The following is a 26086-nucleotide window of genomic DNA, read 5'->3' on the forward strand; positions in this document are numbered from 1 at the left end:
GTTCATGAAACATATTTTCCACAATAACCTTCTAAAGAATGAATGAAAAAACCATTTATTAAGCATTTACTATGTGCAAAGCTCTGTGCTAAGTATTAGGGATAAAAACAGAAAAGCAAGACAGTTCCTGCTCTTAAGAAAAGAAAGATAATACTTTCAGCTACAAGTCAGAGGAAAGGCCCAGTGGTCCTTATGCTGCAAATGTTTTTTGTTTTTGCTGGGCAATTGGGGTTAAGTGACTTGCCCAGGGTCCCACAGCTAGTAAGTGTTAAGTGTCTGTGGCCGGATTTGAACCCAGGTCCTCCTGACTCCAGGGCCGGTACTCTATCCACTGTGCCACCTAGCTGCCCCCTTATGCTTCAAATGTAAAGCAGATGGCCATGCATCTTCTTCAGTATCATTTCAATTATAAAAACCTTATCTGTTTCTGAAATTCAATCACTTGACAATGCTCGGCACTTGGTGTTGAGTATTTCCCTTCTGGGTCTACATTAGCTGTGGCTGCAAAGGAGGCCAGGACTGTGCCCCTGCGAAAGCAGTTACCAGGTCACATCTTTACAGGATTAATTTCTAAATGGCTATAAAGGCTTGACTAATATAGCAGAGTTGTTCAATTCCCAGCTCTCCTGAACTCGGGGTCCTAGGCTATCACCACCAGGATTGCAGGGGGCATTACGGTCAGAGTGGTAGCAGAAGACTGACGAAGTATATGCTGCTTCCCGTCATCAGTCTGCTGCCCAGGATGATGGTTGGTGGGGCCAGGATGGGAGCATGACTAGTGGTCTGGGGGACAATGATATTTCTGAGCTTCCTGTTAAATAGGAATTATAAGTTATTAATATACATTTGTATAGATAAGGAAACAAAAAGATTAGAGTAGTTTAAGTGCCCCACAGGCATATGATTATAAAATATATAATCCAAGACTTTGAGTTAGGAGACTTGGATCCAAATTTTAGTGTTCATTTCAAGATACAAATCTCAAAGTAAGTACAAAAATATATGCTTTAAGCTGGACAAAGTAACACTTGGACCAGTTTCCCAAACACCAAAGGAAGACAAATTTTCCCTGTATCTAGTTATTTAAATACCTTCTCAGTACTTAATAATAAAACCTAGACAATATAATAAAAACAGTTAGATAATGCACAATAGTCAAAACCCTATTCGTATGTTGATTTCAATAGTATTATAATTACTTTTCATTAAAAGGTAAAACCCAGTAAAACACCCTTTATATTAGCAATTCATTTCATATCTAAAAAATCTGAAATAACTTAATGCTTTACTAATCTCTTATCCTTTTGTTCTGCTCAGGCTTTTTTATCCTTTTGATATGAATATCCCAAATTGGAAACAATAAATGTTTCCAAAGAGGAGAAACAGTAGAAAAACATTTTATCATAAGTTTGTTTGGCACATACTTTTTATCATTTAGGTTTTTTCTCCTTCACTTAGAGGTCTGAGTTTTATTTTAATTTGAGAGACAAGGTAATTAAGTATTTACTCTGACACAAACCCCAGTAAATTTTTTTTTCAAATTAAAAATAGCAAAAATACTAACTGGTGCTTTAAATTCAATCTCATACTCTTTACTCAAGCAAAGGTCAAAAATATAGGAGAGATGAACATGAAAAAAAAACCGTCAAAGTTATTTGCTTTAAGTGACCTCTGCTGGTAGGTGTGCAGAACCAACTTGAAAGGTTGAACCTGGTTTTTTACGTGTTCAGAGAAAAAAGGACCTGACATAGTAACCAGAATGTCAGAGGCTCTGGAACAGTTAAACAAAACAAGTTTATGTTTAATCTGTACACTAAATGATAACATTTTTTTTCTAGTTTAATAGAAATGAGACCTTCACATAGTTACTTCAACATTACCAATTTGTACTCTATACTTAAATGATCAGTAATAAAAAGTTATGGGAAATGTGTTAATAATAAATACCAAAATGTTAACATCTGTATTTTTCTTGTAAGCAAAGAAAGCATAAATAGATTTGCATGAGTCCCCTAAAACTTGAACATTAATATAACCATATACAATTGCTAGAATCTTCTTATAGTTCTTTTCAAGATAGCAAAGCTAAGTGGCTGACTTCATCAGAGTGCCAGAAAAATACAGATAGCAATTTATTAATATTTTTAAGACTCAGAATCAACATTTTTATAACAAGTAACAAAGTTATGTGTCAAACTCAAAAAAATCATTAGCAAAAATTTTTAGAATACATACTTTACTGTTAAACATCAAAAGATTCTGATAAAACTGATGACAAAAGTCCATCTCAACACTTAACCACACATTTCTGCTCCTCAATTGTTAAAATGAGAAACAGAACTGGGCCAAGTGAACTATCTTCAAACAGAACATCAAGAATGGGAGATTGCTACTAGTAGTGGGAGATTGGAGTGGGGTGGGGAGGGGGGGGCTGCAATCTTACTGTAAAAATATTTTTCAGTTTGGTTACTCAAGTCATCTAATTCAAGCATATACTTAAAACAAATTAACATAATAGTAAGTGATTTAAATTATAATCTCCTAGAGGGCAGGAACCATGTCCATTTAACTTGCACAGAATTGATAACATACTGTCAGATGTTAGATTTAAAAATAATTCAATAATAAATATCCTTAGCTATAACTTCTAAAGTCAATATAAAATATTTTTCCTACTCTAATAATTTGAGGTATCTGAATTTTGGGATGGAATAAAATGAATACATAGTGACCATGAGTTCTTCTTGCTAACAAACTGTTATTGTTGCCACTGATTTTTAAAGCTAAAATCTAGATTCATAATAAAAACTATGGTGTGCCTAAGGCTATTAGTACCTCTATGTTAAATTCATTTGTAAATGTTATTTTATCTTATATTTATTATACAAGAACAAAAAAAAAGTAGTTTTCATTTAGTGGTTGAGTTCCCTACTTGCCTTTGAATAGTTTGAAAAATAAAATCTCTTCTCACAAAAAGCTGTGTGTGACTAAAATAATCCAGAGTGGGAGGAAAATGATTAAAATATTTTCCTCCTTATGAAAGGAAACATGACATGTTATATAAAGAGTTATTAGCTCTCATAAACTTAAAGTTGCATAAATAAGAATCTCATAGTCAGAAGCCTGGCTTTAAGATTAATCCATGTTATTGGGTAGGGTTCATAAAAATAAGAGGTGTAAACAGAGTATCTAGGTAATGAAGAGAATATTAATATAGCAAATGGACATATAGCTAAGTTAATTTGAGGGCTAGATAACACCTCTGCTTTAGACAAAAAGGGTGAGAGAAAAAAACCCCGGTTTCCTGTAAAAAGCCAACTGCTTCCAAAATTTCATACTTTGCCTGAGATAGAATTAAATATCCCAACAAAGGATTTAACTTTAATTTTTCTCCGGCATGCCAGGGACACTGGCAACACCTGTAGGGAACTGGACTTTAAAAAAAAAAAAAGAAAGAAAGAAAAGAAAAGAAAGAAAATCAGTGAATTTCTACTCCTCTACATCTAACTGAATACCAACAGTAAAGCTCTGTAAGATTTTTTTCAGTGAAAAGAACAATCTACCACTACCTCTACAAATCCTAACCTTAAGCTTTTCTGTTTTATTTTGTGTTGGGGCAAAGCAAGTGGACAGTTTGGGGAATACACACACCCATGAAAATATAAAGAATCCCTGATGTGGAAATTCTCTCTGTGCTACATATTTGCAGTTTCTTTGTAACTTACAGTCAGTTTCCTGGAGCACTGAGAGGTCTAGTATTTTGCCCACAGTCACAAAGCCAGTGTGTGCCATGGGTATGACTTGAACCCAGATCATTCCAACTCTAAGGTTGATATTCTAGCCATGCTTACTAAAAGAAAAATTTAGTTAGCTAAACTGTGAAGTTCACAGTAGGTACCAAGAAATCCCAATTTAGCCCAGTTAGGCAGAAACAAAGTTTTATATATTCTAATAACTTATATTCTAAGAAATGTATTCTAATACTGGTTTTAACTATTTAATGTAATATATTCTTATAATTTATATTCTAACAATAGTTGTTAATAATTTATATTTTCTAATACTTTAGCTAATTTAATTTTGTATATAATTTTGTTTTATGAATAAAAATAATTTACTTTTATGTATATTAGAATCTCAAGAATTTTCAAAAAAGAGAATACAAAAAATAATATATTGCAGCACATGGGGACTTTATATTTTATCGAAATGAATGGCCTCACTAATAATGCATGGCACAATTTGCTAGCTTTGTTTATAGGTTTAAAAAAATTAAATCTTCTCTACTCAACTTAGTTAAATTTTTTCCCTATTTTTCCTAAAAACCAAAACCAAAACAAACCAAATCAAAAAACCTCTCCAAAAGGTACAGCACTACCATTACAACAAAAGTCAATGGAATCAGTAAGTTACAAAATATTATGCCTGGTAATATTAGGATTAGTGGATGAATATCTAAAGTACTGTCATAATTACCTTGGCATGAGAAGTGGGAGGACAGGGAAGGTAAGGGATACAGGCATTTCATAAGAAAGAAAAGCCTTAAGAATCAATCACTTACCAATCTACTTGAGCAAAGTTGGTCACTGTACTGGACTGCCATTTATCAGATATAATCACATTAATCTTCTACTGCATCTTCCTTTCTACCTCCTCATAGGCAGTAGGGTATTGAAAGAGGCTATTTCCTCATGCAGAGAAGAAAGAATTTAGTAGAATTCTTCTGCAGTCAGCAGAGTTTGTTAATATAATTCCTTTAGTGATGAAGATGTACACTTTGCTATTTGTGAAAAATGGATTCTTCTTCCCAAGAGGTACTCATCCAAAATATAGGTTGCCATTTCCAATGCAACTTGAGTGTGAAAAGTATTACAAAATGGAAGTGTTAAGAAATGACAGTGAAGGATTACAAGCAGCCAACTCATTATTCAATCAGGAATTTGGCACAATTATAAACCATGTGCCATCTATTTTAATTGATCTTAATTCTTTTGCTATCAATTGAAATTCTAAATCCCAGATTGAATGATTAGGGTTTAAAACCTTTTAACTACTATTCTCTATCTAACAGTACTAACACTAAGGATAATTTCTAATTGTGAGTCATAACACAAGAGGAAAGGTCTATATATCTTGGAAATTAATGAACAAATGTACATTTGTTATTACATGTTATATAGGTGTACATTTTATATTAAATAATGTCTTTTGAATATGTCTGAAAAAGAAACTTACAGTAAGCTGAAACTGTCTGAATTGAACATGTAGTCCTTTTTCTTGTGGCCCATAAGGAAAACAGGGCAATATACCCAATATATTTTACAGTGATATTCTGAGAGAGAATAATGACATATAGCATATTAGGCAGTGTTATTTTTAATGAAATTCGATCCACTGAACATGCTCAGGGCCTTCCTCAAGGTCTCTGGCCCTACACAGATAACTAATAACAGCATATGATCTATCTGTAGTCCTCTTCATGTCACTCATCTTTCTGAGTATATCTTTTACACTATTTTTTGTATGTAATAATTAGTTGTTGGTGACATGCCTCAACCTACTTATATGCCCATCATGTACTTTTCCATTGTTTTTGGATGACTCATAATTTTAATTCATCAGAGACTGTTTTTCAGTGACACAGTATTAATGGAAAAATAATGATGTCAAAACGACTTATTTCAGAAAGAAATCTTAAATCTTTAAAACTGCTATACCACTTTGAAAAAGTTAAACTTGTGGGGGCAGCTAGGTGGTGCAGTGGATAGAGCACCAGCCCTGGATTCAGGAGGACCTGAGTTCAAATCCTCCCTCAGACACTTAACAATTACTAGCTGTGTGACCCTAGGCAAGTCACTCAACCCCAATTGCCTCACCAAAAAAAAAAAAAGTTGAACTTGTAAGCTTGGCTTTCTTTCTTCCATTCAATTTTGGGCCTAGTTCATTTTCTATCTACGTTATCTTTCCAGTGAGGTCAACTTAATACCTTGCTCTGGACAACTAGAATTCTTCATTCATTTGGTTTTTCCTGTGTAGGTAATTAGGTCAGACCTTTTTAAAGATTATGAATTTTATTAAAGAGGCAATACCTCTAAAACATCAAGTGTGTCTTTAAAAAAAAGATGAAGCTAAAATAATGCATAAACTTCTCAACAGAAAATTAATTTAATGATCTTCTAATTGGTAAGTACTTCCAGTCTCCCTATCAAAATGTCATATTCTGCTACAGTCTCTTTTCAGTGGCTGTCCATAATGTTTTCTCTCCTCATCTTCAAATTTTGGCTTTTCTGGCTTCCTTTAAAGTCCCAGCTAAAATCCCACCTTCTATGGGAAGCCTCTCCTAATTCCTCTTAATTCTAGTACCTTTGTTAGTTATCTCCAATTTATCTGTAAATGGTTTGTTTTTACATAGTTGTTTAGATTTGGTGCAATCAGCAAAATGCCAACCACAAAAACTTTGACATCTCAGTAAGTCAGTCAATAAAAATGTATTTTCAAGTGTTTACTATGTCCCAGGCACTGTGCTAAGTACAGGGGATATAAAGGCAAAAACCAGTCCCTGCTCTCAAGGAGTTCACAATGTGGTAGAAGAGACAACATGCAAATAAGTAAGCACAAACATGATATGTAGAGAATAAATAGGAAATAATTAATGGAGGAAAAACAATAGACCTAAGAGGAATTGCGAAAGGCTTCCTGTAGAAAGTGGGATTTTAGTTGGGGCTTGATGGAAGTCAGGAAGCAGAAAGAAGGAAGGGATATCAAGGATGGAGGACAGCCAGAGAAAATGCCCAGAGCCTAGAAATGAAAGGTCTTGTTTGGCCAGTGTCACTGCACTGAAGAGCACGTGGTGCGGAGTAAAGTGCAACCTAAGACTGGAAAGGAGGCAACATTATGAAGGGCTTTGAACACCAAAGAGAGGATTCTGTAGGTTATAGGGAACCATTGGAGTTAACCTGTGCTTATGGAAAATCACTTTGTTACTAAATGGTGGAAGGACTGGAGTAGGGAGATACTAAAATCAGGCAGACCAATGAGGCAATCTTCCAGTTGACCTCTTGTCAACTGAGAGGATGACTCAAATACATTTTGGAGAAATATCCCATAATTTACACAAAAATATAATTACTAAGACCTCTAAAACATTAGGTTTATTTGTCTTTAAAAAAAGATGAAGCTAAAATAATGTATAAACTTCTAATAATATAAATTCATTTAATGTTTTTCTAGTTAGTAAGTGCCTCCAGTCTCCCTATCAAAATGTCATATTCTTTTACAGTTTCTTTTCAATGGCTGTCCATGATGCTTAGAATGTTCTCTCTCCTCATCTCCAAATTTGGGGTTCCCTGGTTTCCTTGAGGTCCCAGCTAAAAGCCCACCTTCTATAGGAAGTCTTTCCTAATTTCTCTTAATTCTAGTACCTTCTCTTTGTTAGTTATCTCCAATTTATCTGTATATGGTTTGTTTTTTATATAGTTGTTTAGATGTAGTCTCTCCCATTAGACTGTGAGCTCCTTGAAAGCAGGAACTGTCTTTTAACTTTCTTCATATCTTCAGCACTCAGTAAAGTGCCTGTCAATAGTAGGAATTTAATGTTTCCTGACTGTGATCTTTTATGTTGAAGTATTTACATCTATTATATACATTTTTTCCTAGCAGAATTTATTGGAATTTTAGTGGTTAAAGTTTCTGTCCAAATCCATGATCACTGGGGAATGCAGCAAAACTCTCACTTTGACATTGTGTGTAAAAACTCCTTAATTTTCAATGCTATTTATTATCTCAAGTATACTCTTATAATTTTTTGTACTTCTCAATACTGTCTTAATGGAATTAAAAAAACTAGATATTGCCTTAAAATCTTTGAAATCTTCAAATACCAGAGCAAATTCATTTTTCTTCTCAAACCATCCTGAACTACCCATTTTTGTTTTGTTTCTTTCTACTTGTTAGTTAACAAGAACTTACTGGATACTCTCAGGTTATATTCAATTAAATATAGCTTAAAATACACTCAGATAAAAAATATAGCAGTCATCAGAACCAGAGGCAATTTTTTTAAATCTTAAAAGCCCAATCTTTGTTTAATATGGTGCTATGAGAAAAACTGTCATCTTTCTATTTCTAGATCTTTCATCTATCCATTTTTGTTAGGTTGACAAAAACAAAATATTCAGGTTCTCAGGCAAGTAAATAAACTTGGTAGGTAAACAAGTCTCTTGCTTGAGAAAAACGTGATTCCATGTACAGTAATCAAAACTATCTAGTTTATGTCTATCCTTTGTTAGGTTAAGAATTCATCTTCTACCCATAGCTATGAAAGGTGAGGGTATTTTGATATTAAATTGAAATGTTTTTTGTACATAGTTAATGTATCTAAGATAAGAAGGGAAACACCTGCCTGGCGGGTGGGAGGGGGTGGGGGAGAAATCTTAGTATCAAATAACTCTGATAAGGGTTTCATATGGGAAATATATGTATTTATACACACACACACACAATTTAACCTTACAGAAATATATAAGACCAAAGTCAGTGGACAGGAACAGGAGTTCTTAAAAAGAGAATTGTAAGCTATTGTAATTGTAAGCAACCATATGAAAACATATTCCAAATCATTAATAACAGAAATGCAAATAACAACTCTAAGATTTAACTCAGGCAGCAAACTGCCTGTTTCAATAATTTGTCATCTTTGTCAATGTAAGAGGAATTATGGAAAAAATAAGGAAGTTAATGCATTGTTGGTGGAGCTGCAAACTGTTTCAACTATTCTGGAAAGCAATTTGGAATTATGCAAATAAACTGGCTAAAAAAAAATCCATATTCTTTGACCCAGAGACTCTATCCACTAGGCATATACTCAGTAGTCACTCACAAAAAAAAAGAAAGGCTCCATATATACCAAAATATTTATAGCAGTACTTTCTGTGACAACAAAGAAATGGAAACAAGTAGGTGTCCATAAATTTGGGAAAAGCTTATAAATAAACTGTGGTACATGAATGTAATCGAACATTACTATAATAAACAACAAGCATGATGAATACAGAGAAGCAGAGAAAGATTTACATAAACTGATATAAAGTAAGCAAATTCAGAAGAATAATATAGAATGAATATCACAAAAAAAACATCAGAAACTCAATGTTATGTTAGTAAAAAATGAGCTTGACCTCTTTTGCACAGAATGAAGAACAATATGTCAAATGTTTTCCATAGGTGCATTGGTTTTATTGAATTATTTTTCTCTTGTTTTCTTTTTTAAAAAATTCTTTGTTATAAGGGATGGCTCTTGAGGGAAAGAAAAGGATAAAAACAGAAATCTAGGCAATGTAAAAACTAAAAATATAAACAAGTTATTTTAAAAAAATACAGAAAATATGATGTCCAAATAAAAGTGATTAAAGATAAAATAATGTCAATCTTACTTGGACTTAAAATAATGCAGAATTCTTTAACTTAAGAAATGTCACAATTACAAAAATGAGTTAGGAATGAAACAATAAGAGATCTGGGGAAAATTTTCCAAAATGAAATGAAACAGAACATAGAAAAGGAAAAATGTTATTAAAATATCATCTAGTTTCAAAATGTAAAAGTTATTCATACATACAAGGCTTTATATTATGAAGTAGAACTGAGGAAGAATATTTTACCTGCTTTGCGATTTCTCTTAAGCAGGCTACTCCTAGCTCGAAATTAGGGAAGGCTACTGAGCCATACTTTTGGTATTCAGGGACTGGTCTAATTTTTATTGTAGCTTCTGTAACCACACCAAGAGTTCCTATAAAAGAAGTAAGGGTAAAATTCAATTAATCATCATGCCACTTTTAATGTCATTTTTTAAAAAATCTTTTATATCTGGAAGAAGGAATATCTAAGTAAATATATAAATAAAACACTTAAAATTCTTATGAAAATACTCCAGTAGTTCCCATAATGTTCTATAATATTTAGCAATATATTCATCATGCTTATATGTGTATATTATTCACATATGCATGGATGCAGTGTGTGTGTGTGTCTGTATGTATGTATATATGTATAAGTGTTTTAAAATTTTTTCACTATAACCTTCATTCAGAGTAACTGAGTCACTTTTTCTTCTGTTAAGTGATTTCTAATACAAATTAGTAACTCAGCTGTAATGTACATCTCAGAGGATTTCCTAAAACATTGAGAGATTAAGTGACTTGCTGATGATTACAAAGCTATTATGTGTTAAAGTCAAGACTTGCATTCAAGTCTCCCTAACTTGAATCTTATATGAAAATATTGAAATGTTTTATGCATATGAAATTCATTAAATACCTAACAACATGAAGCACAAGAGGTAAAGAGAAATATGGAGAAATTTTTACAAGATGTATTTTTTAAAACTAAAGAATTCTATACCTATGGGTGGATGGAGAGAAGTAAGTGTGTGCAAGCACACACACACACACACACAATAGGTAAACAGATATAATGCAGAATTTGTGGAAGTAACAAAATTAAGAATAGAATTTGTAGAGAATACTTCCATCCACCCTTTATCTGATTATTCATACATAGAAAAGCCAAAGACCATCTTACATAAACTCCAGGGACTCCCTATTATCACTAGGTACATTCTAGGATCATTCTCCTATTCTCTTGCTACTGAACAGAGCTGGGAAAAAATCATTTAACCTTCCAAGTGGGTTAATTACACATCTGTCATCCAATTCCAATTGGGTTCTCAATGCAGCAAAGAAATCCATCTTTCACTCACTTCCCAACACTGCAGTAGTCTTTCATCTTGGATTTAATGATACTGCTCTTTCTTGGTGTATCTCTCACCTATGTGACCACTCCTAAACCTCCTTTGCTGAATCATCATCTACATCACATCCTCAAATTGTGACATATACCACAGGGCTCTGTCCTATGTCCCTCTTTCTTCTCTCTCTAAACCTGCCTACTTAATGACTTCATCAGTCCTACGGATTTAATTATCATTTCTACAGAGATGACTCCAGATCTATGTATCTAGCCACGGTCTTTCTCCTGAGTGCCATGAACTGAACAAATCTTTTCCTTTTTTTTTTTTTGGGGGGGGGGGAGGGGCAGGGCAGTAAGGGTTAAGTAACTTGCCCAGGGTCACACAGCGAATAAGTGTCAAGTGTCTGAGGCCATATTTGAACTCAGGTCCTCCCAAATCCAGGGCCAGTAGTCTATCCACTGTGCCACCTAGCTGCCCCTAAATCTTTTTATTTCTAATATCACAGCATGCCTCACACTCATCCCCTTCTCTCCACCCATGTAACCACCGACAGTTCAAGCCCTCATCATTTCTTTTTGCCTGGTCAATTACAATAGTTTCCTAATTGAACAGTCTTCTTCAAGTGTTTTCCTATTCCAATTCTTCTTTGCACACAGTTGCCAAAGTGATTTTCCTAAAGTACAGGTGTGAACAAGTCATTCCCCTATGCAGTAAACTCCCTATTGCTTCTAAGAATAAAAATAAACTCCTCTGTTGAGCATTTAAAGCCCTTCACAATCTGTCCCCACTCTACTTTTCTAACTTTATTACATATTGCTCCCCTTTACATACTCCATAGTCTAGTCAATCTGACCTTTGTATTGTACCTCCTGTCTCTGCATTTCTATACAAAGTATTGTTAGGAATATACTCTCATGAATTCACCACCAGGACTCTGAGAATCCCTAGGTTCCTTCAGGTTTAAGCTTGAGTGCCAACTTCTATAATGAAGCCTTTTCTGTTCTCCAAAGCAGCTAGTATACACCACCATCACTGTGCTTTGTACACGTACACGTACACGTACACACACACACACACACACACACACACACACACACACACACACCCCTCCCCTGAGAGAATGTAATGTAAGCTCCTTGAAGGTAGTCGACATTTCACTTTTGTCTTTGTATCTGCAGCAACAAATACAGTAATCTGGCCCAGAGGAGGGTATTAACAAATGCTTTTGAATAACTTAATCTCTATATTATAAAAGACAATGTTTAGGGGGCAGCTAGGTGGCGCAGTGATTAAAGCAAAGGCCCTGGATTCAGGAGGACCTGAATTCAAATGTGGCCTCAGACACTTGACACTTGCTAGCTGTGTGACCCAGAGCAAGTCATTTAACCCTCATTGCCCCGCCAAAAGTAAAAAAAAAAAAAAGAAATAAAAAAAGAAAAGGCAATTTTCCAGCTTTTGTTCTTCTGGTCCTTGTGATTTCATATGCGCTGAGGAGAAAAAAGCCTATTTCTCCCGATACTTTCATTTCTCTCTAGCTTGGCCTAATCCTTCCAAAATCAATTTCTTCTATTCTCCCATTTCTTCGGAACTCCCTGCTGCACTGTTAACAAATCTCGTTTCTTATCTCTTTACTACCCACTTACTCAGTCTTCTTGCTGGAATTAAAAATTGGCTCTCTCCAGAGGATACTGAATACCAGACCACCTTCTTAAGTAGTAGGTTCTCCTTTATTTATGTACTCTGTAGTGTTGGCCCACAAGGGAAAAAAAGGTATATTTCTTGTTCCCTTCTCTCATTTCCAGATTATGCTTTTATCATCATCAATCAATAGTCTGTCTACCTTCAGGGTTTTTTCACCAATTCCAAATCCTTTCTGCAGTCACCTTCCAAACTCCAAACCATTTTCTCTACTTTTTTCCAAGGAGTTAAATATTTGGCTCATGGTATCTCTCCATCTAAAACCCTGTTCTAATAGTTGGGAATTTCAATATACATTTTGCTATTCCTTCCAATAATCAGGCCTCCCAAATTCATCACTCTTCTCGTTTTAATTTTTCTCTATCTACTGGTTTCTTCCTTGCCTTCAACAAAGATACAAAGATCACCCCCACAGCTAACAAACTTTCACTTAATCTTGCCATCACCTCCAACTATCTAGTTTTAAAAAAGGTTATTTGTCCTTTGTTTTCAAAGAGGACCAATGACAGCACAGGGTGATGTCTCAACTTGCAGGAGAACTGAATATAAGTGAGGCAGAACTCCACGTCTTCAGCCTCACTCTCTCTTCTAGAGTCACTGAAATCCAGTGGCAAGACAAAAGTCAGGACTGGTGCTGACCGGGGATGCAATGGATGACCTTAACTTCTTAAATGTCTGATCAAGCTGTAACACTCCACACAGCCGGCTTCGACTGCCTTCATGGTTGTTAGAACAATTTGTTCTCATCCTCCTAATTCACCAGGGGAAGTCATCACATGCTTGGGGTAGGCATCCCCCTAACTTACCAATGGGTTTGAGGCCTTTCAGTTACTCTCAACCTAGTTTAGCCCATCAGCTGAGACCGTTTTACTGGGGCGTGGCCACTATGCATACTACAACTTCTTGGAGCCACAGGTGAGAGTTGGGTAACATGGAAACCGAAGGAATGTTGAGTATATGGAGCAGCAAGTGGGCCAGCTTGAAATCTAGAGTACATGAATGGGAGTAAGACGGAAGTTTCTTGAGGGCAGGAGATATTTGTCTTTCTCCCTTTGATCCCCAGTATATCCTTACTGCTACCCTGGAATTTCTCTTGCTTTAAGATGAAGCTCAAAAATCACTTTGTGCATGAAGCTTTTCCTGATCCTCTCAACTACTGTGCTCTCCCTCCCAAACCACCGTGTATTAAACTACTTTGTATTTTTTTTATTTACTCACTTATTTTTATGGTGCACATGGTTTTGAATGTACTTCTGAGTAGTGATTATTTCATTCTTTGTATAGACAGTTCTCACTTTACATAAATTCACATTATGTAAAATTTTATTTCTAGCAAGTTCCCAGCAGGGAGTGACAGGAGCTGTGGTGGTAGTGGCAGCAGCACTGTTGCAGCCCCACACCAGGGGTCCTCTGTTCCAGGCACTGAAGCTACTCCATTTGCCTGGAGGGCCAGAGAGATGGAAGAGATAAGGGCCCTTGGAACCCTGCACAGGAAAAGAGAGATCTGCAGAACAGCCCACTTCAGTTAAGTGAGAACTGGTTCTATTTGTAACACTAGCACCTAGCACACTTCCTGGCATGTGCTTTCAAAAGGAACAGAAGCCAAGAAGGAAACAGATAAAAAAGGTCTACAATTGATTTAAAATTTAAATTATACAGAGACTTAACTAATCCTGTAGTAAATCAAATTAAAAATTCAACAAATATCAAATGCCTACTAAAGCACAAGGCAGAGCACTAACTGAAATATCAATCGATTAGTATTTTTTCTGTAACTGATGATATATTTAAAACCTACCAGGGATCATTTGACACTTAACCGTAAAAATAACAGTACCTTAGTTAAGAAATTTATAAGTCTTTTAGACAGGAAAATTACTACAACCAAATATTTATTAGATAAGAAGATCCGCATTATTTTGGAAGACTGAAAGTTTTCTGGTAAGCTAAAGAACAAAGTTCAACTCACACTTGCATTAAGTTCACTCAGTAAAGAATAGTATTTGTGTCACAACAAAATAGTAACCAATAAAAATAAATGTCAAGAGAGGGAGGAAAAAGGATACTTGAAAACAGATGATAACCTGTCCATAATAGCATCTTCATTTTATAAGTCTGAATGATATACAAAAGTGTTTCAGGGTGAGTACTCTCGCATAAAGTGAATTTTTTTTCTTTTTTTGTATAATATCTGTACAGTAACCCTTGACTCTTTTGTCAACTCTTAAGTATTAAAAGAAATGTTCAGAAATTCTTAAAACAGAAATTTTTATCTAAAAAACACATCTTTCTCTAAAATAGCAGGTATAAAGTTTCAAAAGAAAATTAAATAAAAGCAAAAAGATGAAGTTTTGTCATTTGAAACAGAAGCAGCAAAATGTCTAAAAGAAACTTAATAAGATGTGTTAATAGACAAAAACTTCATATCAAAATTAAAATTATATCACTAAAATTAGAATACATGCCCTTTGTCTAACTTTTTATTTTCTATAAATAAAATAGACCTTTTATCCAAAGTGTTCTGATACTATAATTCTAGATTTAAAAAACAAAACAAAAACAAAAACACCTGAATCACTAGCTTAGGTCTCTATATAAAATATTTACTTCTACATTTACCTTCAGATCCCAGAATGAAGTGATGAATATCAGGGCCTGTTGACATGCGAGGTACTTGACAGCTTTTTTCTATTATGCCTTTTGGTGTTACCATTTTTATATGAACCACCTGTTTTAGTACATTACACAATGTCAATTTTATACATTTATTTTAAATTACATATAAATTCACATGGCAATAAAATCTACATGATTTTTACAAAATATTGTGAAAAATATTGGCTATGAATGTGGCTTTGAAATGTTTAGGATAGAATCACCCATCTCACTGCCAGACCTTATTCTAACCATCAGCCTTTACTGCTAGCAGAGAATGAAGAATGGAGAAGAGGGGTGAATTAGCTGTTGTGGCCAAGTAAGAATGCTTAGTGATGAAAGCAATAAATGTGCAATGTGCACAACTGTGAGAGAAGACAGAAAGAGAAGCACCAATCTAAAATAGGCAATATGAATAAGTCCTCAGCTTAGCAAAAGCTGTAAATACACAGGAAGCATTAATCCTTGGAATGGTTTTTTTTGATAGATACAATAAACAGTTGAAAGATGTTTACTTATTTAATCACTGCATATAGCTTTATATACTTTACCAACAAAGGTACAAGCATTTTCTAAATTGTCTTAATTTTTTTTTTACATTTCCCATTTCAGTTCCTTTGATCCAAGTATAAAACAGACTTAGTTATGGTGTCTTATGGAAGCATCTTTTTGTTCTGTTCAAATAAAATGCTTAATAAGTGACTAGCAAGTGTAACAAGAACACTTTTTTACACTAATAGTTGGGAAAGACACAGGAACTGGGCCAGTGATTTTAATGGTATACTGAATTATCAGATGAGGAAATTCCCTATAGCAATACAACTCAACATCTCTGTAACATATAGTCTTAGAGAGCTGCCCAGAGCACTGGAAGGTTAAAGAACTTGCCAAGAGACACAAAGCCACTATGTGCTGTAGACAGAACTTGAATCCAGATCTTCAACAAGATCTGGGTGATCACAATTAGAACTATGTCCTTTAACTTTTCAGTAGTGGATGCCTTTGCCTCTCGGACAGCTAGGGAATGGCTGAACAAATTGTCATATGATTATAACGAAATATTATTGTGCCATGAATGACAAGGGAAATTTCAGAGAACTTTGGAAAGAATGAATTCAGGCAGAGTAAAGTGAGCAAAACCAGGAAAATAATTAATACAAGGATAGCAACACCATTTTTAGATTTAAATTTATTTTATTTATTTGTTTATTTATTTATTGCGGAGCAATGAGGGTTAAGTGACTTGCCCAGGGTCACACAGCTAGTGTCAAGTGTCTGAGGCTGGATTTGAACTCAGGTCCTCAGCAACACCATTTTTTTAAAAAGCAATTTTAAAAGAACTCTGATCAATGAAATGATCCACCACATCTCCAGAGGACCTACAGTAAAGCATAACATATATAGTCTCTTTGTTAGACTCTTTTGCTGGAGAGATGACATACACAAGGGATAAAAACAGATACATTTCTGGACACTTCCACTCTGGATTCATTTTTCTTAACTAGACTCATTTGTTATAAGAAATTTTGTTTTTCTTTCTCTAGATTTTTTTTTTGGGGGGGGATTCTTAAGAAATAAATAAGCACAGAAGGAAGTCTAGAGAGAAGCAAAGACAAGCAAGAGTTTTTTAAAGTAATGAGTGAAATTTATTATATACTTCAAAAAATGAAATGGAGAAATACAATGTCATACAGAATCCGCTATTTATGTTCTAATGTATATATGGAAATGCTCAGTTTGGGGTGTTTTAGGTTCAATCTTTTTTTAAAAGTTAAAATGGATAAACTGACTAAATCAGCAGCAGCACTAATAGAGCATTCTAAGATTTGCAGAGTGCTTTAAAATATCTCATTTTGTCTGGACAATCCCGGAAAACCAGGTGCTGTTATCATCCCCATTTTATAGATGAAGTAACTGAGGCAGAAGTTAAATGACCTGCCCAGGGTCACATGGCTAGTATCTGACAAGATCTGAACTCATCTCCCTAACTCCAGGTCCAGCATACCACCTAACTTCCAACTACTATTATGTATCTGAGTCTTCTAAAGATCATCTGATTGTTAAATACTTCCTAACAGTTAAAATGCTTGAAATTATGGCTAAACAACTATTAGCTTTTCACAAACCAATTAATTCAGGCATTCAATGATTCAATTCAAGCAAATATTAAAAGTATCTATTACAAAGCAAGGCACTGTACTAAATGGTAAAATACAAAGAAAATGGAAAATGGTCCCTGACCCCAAGGAGATTACATTTGCCTGGGGGGGGGGAGGCGCGTTGGGGGAGAGACACAAAACATGAGTTAATTTAAGGATGGAGTAAACACTAACAAACTAAGAGGATTAGAAAGGGTTTCCAAGAGGAAGGAGAGGGAAATGGAGGAGGGAGGAGAGGGTGAAGTGTATTGGGGTAGGAGAGTTCCCAGTCATGAGGTCTAACCTATATAAATGTTTGGAAGCAAGAAACAGAATGCCAAGTTTGGGGAACAAAAGCTTAGCCCCATGTTGAGTGCATTAAGGGAGTAAAATAAGTCTAGAGCGGTCAGTTAGAGCCAGACTGCAGCAGACTTTAAGTGCTAGGCTGAGAAATTTGAATTTTATTCTAGCGACAATAGGGACATGGTCAAGCCCATGTTAGAACAATAATTGTGTCGGCTGTGTTTTACATGGGTTGGAGGAAGAAGGCAAAGGAGGAAAACCCATTAGGAGGCTACTGCATTCTATCAGCCAAGAAATAATAAGAGGCTGGACAAGCAAGGGTTTAGCCACTTCACCTAAAGGAGGAGGACATGTAGATAGGGAAAGCTGGAGTGACTGATGAATATCCATGAATGCAGACATTGATACTGAAGGAATTTTACTACTTTCTGCTTTTAAGCTTATTTAGCTTTTTAATAAGAGTATTCAAAGATGGCTGGGGATCCTTTAGTGGAGTACCTCAGGAGAAAACCCCAAAGCTCCCTACCAGTTGGTTGTCTGAAGCAACTGCAAGTAATCAGCTTGGTCCCTAACTTCAAATAAGTTAACATTTAAAATATGTAGTTTTGGGGCGGCTAGGTGGCGCAGTGGATAGAGCACCGACCCTGGATTCAGGAGGACCTGAGTTCAAATCTGGCCTCAGACACTTAACAATTACTAGCTGTGTGACCCTGGGCACGTCACTTAACCCCAATTGCCTCACCAAAAAATAAATAAATAAATGAGTAAGTAAATAAATAAATAAATGAAAAAATGTGTGTGTGTGTGTGTGTATTAAAAAAATGTAGTTTTGATGTAGTTTTAAGGTTAATGTAAATATAAGAATAAGACCACAACATAAAGATTTAGAGGGAAAAAAAATTCAATAGGCAAATTAAAACTATTTGCTACTTAAAGGAAAAAAAGTAATTGCTAAAAAATGTATAATTTAAAGACTTCAAAATTGGAGGCAAAGTTGCCACAAGACACCACCCCCATAATCTTAGAAATTAAAAGCACTATAAAAATGCTCTCAAAAGTTAACAGCTAGGTGGCATAGTGGATAAAGCATCAACCCTGGATTCAGGAGGACCTGAATTCAAATCTAACTTCAGACACTTGACACTTACTAGCCGTGTGACCCTAAGCAAGTCAAGTCACTTAACCCTCATTGCTCCCCCCCAAAAAAAGGTTTAAAAAAGTCAATAAATTAAAAATATGGAACTCACCAAGTTATGTTGAGAGTATCACAATGATACTTAATTTAAATCTGAGATAACAGTTTTGCATAGAGAGAAAGATTTCATTTCATAAAATCAGAAAACAATTCTTCCCTTTCTTATTTTAGAAGAATGGGAATGCTTTTTAAAAAGTCATCTAAATAACTGAAAGAAAATATTTTTAGACTTGGAGATTGAGTTTTTGTGAACAGTTTTGAAATTATTTCAAATACTCAAATATTTTGAAAATAAAATTCTCTTAAGGAAATGTCTTTTTAATAATGCTGATGAATCCCAGATAATATCCCTCAAAGGAGGGGAATCTGAACCTGAAGCCAAAGCCAGTTTCAAAGCCAAAAGCTATGTTGCTTCCATTTACAAATATACAAATTTTGCTACATCAAAAAGGCTACATTACTCCCTCTTCACTATCTACTTCCAAGGAATTGGTTTTTAAGATTCTTTTTCATATGTTAATGAAATGTGTGTAATAAGAATAAAAAATTTACCAAGTCTTCAATATTGCCATAGATGTTTTTTTTCATGCCTGATGCTCGAGTTGATACCCATCCTCCCACGGTGCTGAATTCCAGGGAATCTGGTTCATGACCCGTGCAATAACCACTTTCTTTAAGCTGAAGAACACAAAGGTAAGGCTACATTGGTGAAAACGGGCTAGTTTCATATTATACTCAAGACATCAAGGTTGCCTATTTAAAAAATGGAATCTCATGTTTTCTTTGGTATTTTGTTTTTTTCACATCTAAGCAGAAAAACAAAAGAACACAGTATTTTACCATTCCAGTCATATTAAACTTCTAACAGGGAAATACCAGTAAAAATGTGAAGAAAAATAGAGTGCTGAAAAATTCTCCGTTTCTATTGTGTCACCTAAAAATCTTCCTTTCTCTCTCCCTACTCATTTCTCCCTTTCATTTTAAATACAAGACTCCTTTTGTTTGTAAAGGTACAATTTAAATACATATGGAAAAAAGATTATGTTTAAATAACTGCCAACTTCACCTAAACACTTCCAATAAATAAAGCACTTAATCTCTCATTCTTTCTACCTTAATGTGATATGCAGCAAGTCTGCAGAAAATTTGAGCAAATTGCCTGTACTTAATTCTCTCAAGGAGTGATGTGTTTTAATGTACAACCATCTGGCCAGGTTTCCTGCATGCAATATCATCATCTACTTGTGATGCAGATCATGCATTCCTGTACATTCAATAGTCACTTGTTTCTCATTTTTCTATATTAGCTTGGCTTTGCCATCTGTACTGCACCTGAGGTTGAATGGATGCCCTTAAACTGCAGCAAAACCAAAGCAGTCCCAATGAAATAATTTTAGTGTCTCCGTAGTCCCATGTCAAATGGTACAGACACCACCATCTGCAGTATTCACTATCTACCATACTCAAGACCATCAATCTGTGTTGATCAATTTGATAAAAGTCCAGTTAAGTAAGTGTTCCTATTTTTCAAATAAGTCATGCAGAGATGTAGAATGTGTCAGCTAGGTCTGCAGACATGAATTTAAACATACAATAGACAGCATAATCTAAAACTTAAGGAATCAACTAGGTTAACTATAATTTATTAGATTTTGCAAGCCAGCAATGCAAACAATTTATCTTTTCCAATTTTGTTGATAGGAAAAAATGTCTGGAAAAGATATCACTTGCTACATACAATTCTTCATTAACTAAGCAATCCTTAGATTTTATACAGGACTTATCACCATCCATGCGGTACCTTAAATAGATGCCTGACCTGGTAAACAGTAGAGGTAATTCATAAACATAATTTTAATTTTTTCTCATGCAACTCTGTATTGGTTTTCTATGCAATACATTTTTCTATTTACATAAAACAAGTATCACAATATATTATGATCCTCATTAAGCCTATGCCAGAAGCAGAAGGTAGGGTGGTACACTATAAATGCTATACACTCAGAGCTCAAAATCAGTTCCTGGAAGATAGAGAACAGGGATGAACAAAATTTTATGACCTGGAATATCAGAGGTACCCGCATGGAGGGAGGGAGGAAGAGAAGGAAATTAGGATAGAGAGAGAAAGTACAGTAGAGAGAGGAGAGGAAGGAGGAGGAAAGTTCAAAGTTGTGAAGTAGCAGGAAGCAAGGCAGCTGAGCTCCAATCCACAATCATCCAAACAGATCTAGAAAGATGTAACAATCAGAAACCTAATGGGAAAAATAAGAAAAAGTCAAAGTGAGTGCTTTGCCTGGACCAGATCAGCACAAGACAAAGAAGTCTGCAGACCCTGGGGACTAAGTCAGTGGAGCACCAAGGAGAAGCTGTGTACTAGGGCAAGAAGTGGTCCCATACCCACAGTATGGCACTACAATAGGAACAGGTGCTAACTGGTGCAGCTTTGTCACTCTACCTAGTTCTGGGCCCCAGATCCAGGGCAGACTGAGGAGACCTGCACACATAGGTGTCATTCCCAGGGAGGGAAGCCCTGAGTGTTATATGCAAAAAAGAGTAAGTTCAGAAAGCAGTAGCAGCAATTTGGCTCATACACCAGGGGCAGAGTGAGATCTCAGTTCCAGCACCCAGCCTAAGTTACAGAAGAATAACGAGGACAGATACCCCATACCAAGAAGGAGACCACAGAACTTCCTGGCTGGGTAAGAGGGCCTGACTCAAGCAGCATCTACTTGTTGCTGACCAAAACCAAGGTTAAGAACTCACAGAGCTCAGACCATGGTAACAATCACACTTTACCTTGGACCTGAGCATTCTGGAAGTACTGAGTGACTGCAGATCCCTAGCCTGTCCTCTAAGGTCCCACAATAACATAACACTCACCCCAAGAAAGCAGCAACAAGACCAGTTCAAACCTTCCCTGCAAAAGGGTGGCAGAGTACAGCCCTAACATGAAGTCCTAAATCAGGAAGTATGCTGGAGGAATGAGCAAAGAAAAAAGAACACCAACACATAGTGACAGGGAAGCTCAAGATACAAATGTCAAAGAAGAGAATGACTAAAATATCTGCAAGCAAAAACTCAAAGAAAATCACAGACTGGGCACAGATTCAAATAGAATTCCTGGGGAAAAAACCATGAAGCAAGAGTTTAAAAATGTGTTTATAACTGAAATGAGAGTCCTTTAAGAAAAAATTAGAAAAGAAATGAGAGCTACAGAAGGACTGGAAAGAGAATTAACAACTTGGCACAAAAGGTACAAAACTTTATCCCATCAACGAACTTCCTGAAAATCAGAATGAACTAAGTAGAAACCAATGACTCCATGAGATATAAAATATGAAAACAAAGTGAAAAGTCTTGGGGGGGGGGGCAGGCAGGAATGGAAGGTATTTCAAAAGAAGAAAAAGAATTGATATAGAAAACAGATAAAGAATTTTTTAAACGTAAGAATCATTAGACTATCTGAATGATATGAACAATAAAAAGCAGATTAAACACCTTTTACATGATACTTTCAAGATCTCCTAACTGCTCTCCTAAATGTGTAGTTACTTTGTATTTATTTATGTTTCTTTTATTAATATTTCTTTGAGGGCAGTTAGATGGCACAGTGGATAGAGGACTGAACCTGGAGTCAGGAGGGCATGAGTTCAAATCCAGCCTCAGACATTTAATAAGTGCATGATGGTGGGCACATCACTTAACCCTGTTGCTTCAGTTTCCTCACTATAAAATGAGCTGGGGAAGGAAATGGCAAACAACTCCAGTGTCTCTGCCAACAAAATCCCAAATCAGGTCAACAATATTTATTTGATATATACTTCTCTATGTACCAGTCTTCCCCATTAGAATGTAACCATCTCTAGAGTAGAATTTGTCTCATTTTTTATCCATTTGTCCTGGCTCTTAGCACAATGCCTTTAAAACAGTAGGTGCTACAGGGCAGCTAGGTGGCACAGTGGATAAAGCACGAGCCCTTGATTCAGGAGGACCTGAGTTCAAGTCCGGCCTCAGACACCTGACACTTGCTAGCTGTGTGACCCTGGGCAAGTCACTTAACCCCCATTGCCCAGCAAAAAACAAAAACAAAAAACAAACAAAAAACAGTAGGTGCTTAATAAATACTGATTAACTAGTTGATTTTTTTAAGCTAAAGAATTCTTTTTCTTTTTTTTTTTTGTTTTTTTTTGTTTTTGGTTTTTTTTGCGGGGCAATGGGGGTTAAGTGACTTGCCCATGGTCACACAGCTAGTAAGTGTCAAGTGTCTGAGGCCGGATTTGGACTCAGGTACTCCTGAATCCAGGGCCAGCACTTTATCCACTGCGCCATCTAGTTGCCCTCGAATTCTCTTTTTCTAAAAGAGTTTAATTATCACCAGATAACTTGATATATGTATTGGATAAAGGAAGAATTAAATTAATTTTGTTATGCTTAGATTCTCTTTTGATATCTTAAATTTTTTTGCCCTGTAAAAATGACAGCAGGTGGGTGAGGGAGGGGGTTGAGAGTAGACCTGTGGCTTCATCTGTGTGGAGATATTCTGGTTCGGAAACATTTACACTGATGCAGGTTTGTATTCACTGACAGTTTAATGTTTTAAAGAGCGCCTGTCCAATAAAGCTAGGGAGATAGGTTGGAGCCAGATTGTAAGGGGGCTTTAAACACTTAAAGAGATGATTTTATTCTTCATCCTAGAGGCAACAGGTGGGAAGTCAATGGAGCTTAACAGGGAATGACATGTCTGATGTGTGCTTAAGGAAAAATGATTCAACAGCAGCAGTGCTGAGGACTGGAATGGTGAGAAATTTGTGGTAAGGAGAACAATCAGGGGAAGCAGTTGCAATAATCCAGCCACCATCCCTAATAAAACTATGGATGCCATACTAATATGTACATATTAGATCAACAATACTGCAGGAGATCATTCTGTTTGAATAGTGTCAATTCCTAAACAAATGGAAAATTACGTGATCCTAACAGTTAAATTCCTTCCTAGGGAAAAACAGTAACAGACTGTATGACTCTATTAATTGGGGCTAGTTGGGTACAATGGGTTATGGAGAGCTGGACTTGGGATCAGGAAGACTAAGTTCAAATTCCAGGTACTTACTAGCTTGAAATTTTTAGGTTAAAAGCTCCTAAGAATTAAAGGGTGAGCCCTGAAGTTCAAAGTGAACAACACATAAATCTAATGTAGATCATCAACAAAAATCAAACACTTGCTGAAAGAGATATTATGGCATACTAAAAAGAAAAGGAAAATTGTCTACACTGGCAATTTTAAGAAAATAAGCTAGGTAGGGTAAAATAGCTCAAGTTTCTAGTCTAAGGAAATGTCATTTAAGTTTAAGGAAAATAATTCTTTGAATTTTAATTTTAACCTTTTAAAAAGATGAAAACCCAGTAAAGGTTAAATACTATACTCAAATGCTATCATAAAAGAGATAAAACTACATAGACATGAAAGGCCATCCTTTGTTATCAAAAATTGCTGTATTGGTAATGTATCAAGTCAAGCATGTTTGAGAACCCTTATTTTCTAAAGAGTTTTGTTATAAGCACATTTTTAGGCATCTTTAGCCTCCATAATGTGAAGTGTGTTATAAAGAACAGCTCAAAAACAAACGTACTTGTTTAAGGTAAACAATTCTTTCAGTATCTCTTTATAAAGTCCATATTATCAACTACAAATGGACCCAAACAACTATCACAATAGTAACCACTAAAATAAAGATATACTCATAAGTAAAAAAGGAATGTGAAAAAAAATGTCAGTAGGAGCAAAAGTCAAATAGAAGCTGTGAGGGTATTTTTTGCTACCCTTTTTCTTACTTTCTTTGTATGAAGATAAAGAAATACTAAAAGTACTAGCTAAAAACATCAAAACAAATACACTTTTAAACACTTGTTTTATTTGTGTATTTGTCCTATAGGTTTTGAAGTATAAAGTACATTTGCTTTTGACATGTTAAAAGTGGCAGCTAGGTGGCGCAGTAGATAGAGCACCGGCCCTGGAGTCAGGAGTACTTGAGTTCAAATCCAGCCTCAGACACTTAATACTTACTAGCTGTGTGACCCTGGGCAAGTCACTTAACCCCAATTGCCTCACTTAAAAAAAAAAAAGTGTGAAGACAGTACTTAACACTATAAATTGTAAGTTTTAGAGATGAGTTTGAAAATTTGCTTTATTTAAAGATGCTGCTCAATCTTCAAGTCATTCCACTATAATGGGTACAATAATAATAATGTCTAGCATTCATGGAATGCCTTAAGGTTGACAAAGCACTGAACACGTTATCTTATTTGATCATCACAACAATGCTATTAAGGCAGATGCTCTCATTATCCTCATTTTGCTGATGAAGAATTCATTAGAAGTAGACAAACTACAAAGTTTGATATGCCATGATATAAGATCTACAGAAAGCTTCTCAACCTTGGATCACTGCTGTATTCTAGTGAACTCCATGGAGGCTTTAAGTCTGCCCTCTGCAAATTTAAGTAATCATATTCTTCACATGGTTCAGTTTCTGGAATAATTTACAACTTATATTCCCAGATTGGACAAATTGAAGGAAAGGCTAATAATCACAGTGCTACTTGTCCCCACAAAAATAAGGTTTTCTCCATTAAAAGAGAGATTACTGAAAGAATAGAGAAATAGGTTCCAACTAGATGTGGCCTGGTAGATGTGAACTTATCTGAAGAAATATAGAAAGAAAAATCCTACCTCTTGGATGATTGAAAGAAATAGATTATTTTGTGAAAACACACATGCTTAGGTTCCTTGAAGGAAGCTTAAATGTCCTCAATAATTCATTAGAAGGCTAGTCTAGCCTAATTCTGAAAAATTACAGAAGATAATAAGTCATTCAAATGATGACAGCTTTTGAAGATGTATAGTTAAATATGATATAAACAGTGCCTCACCACCAAAGACTGAGCAGCAGCACAAAAAGCAACATCAATACAATGTGGTTAACAAAGTTAAAAAGACAAACTGGCAGAGAAATAGGAAGTACACGGAGTTCCCTCCAAAACTTTTCCAAAGTTAGAAAATGCACCAGAACAAATCCTACCAGAGAAATCTAGATGGGGAAAAAAAAAAATCAGTGACTCATTTGTGCAGCCTAGGATGACATAAACAGACAGACAGAGAGGTCTATAGACAATGAGGACCAGGTCTGGCCAGGAGCACAGTGCAAGGAGCACTCAAGGACCCAAGGACTGTTTTCAAGGGCATTACAAAGTTCCAGACCCATAGAGGGACACCTAGACCATGCACAAGGTGGGGAAACAGATGCCAACTGGCAGCTTTATCATTCACACTCTAATTCTGAGTCACAGATC

General features: G+C 35.5%; 1 protein-coding gene across 1 annotated transcript in view; it reads right to left on the reverse strand.

The window, feature by feature from the left end:
• Positions 1 to 26086, reverse strand: part of AGPS (alkylglycerone phosphate synthase) — a 152995-nt gene that overhangs the window by 63165 nt on the left and 63744 nt on the right. Inside the window, 3 exon segments of the mRNA XM_043993254.1 lie at positions 9660 to 9787; positions 15065 to 15173; positions 19289 to 19414. Of these exon segments, the coding sequence (XP_043849189.1) occupies positions 9660 to 9787; positions 15065 to 15173; positions 19289 to 19414 (363 nt within the window).

The sequence above is a fragment of the Dromiciops gliroides genome, chromosome 3 (genome assembly GCF_019393635.1).
Source record: "Dromiciops gliroides isolate mDroGli1 chromosome 3, mDroGli1.pri, whole genome shotgun sequence".
Lineage (NCBI taxonomy): Eukaryota > Metazoa > Chordata > Mammalia > Microbiotheria > Microbiotheriidae > Dromiciops > Dromiciops gliroides.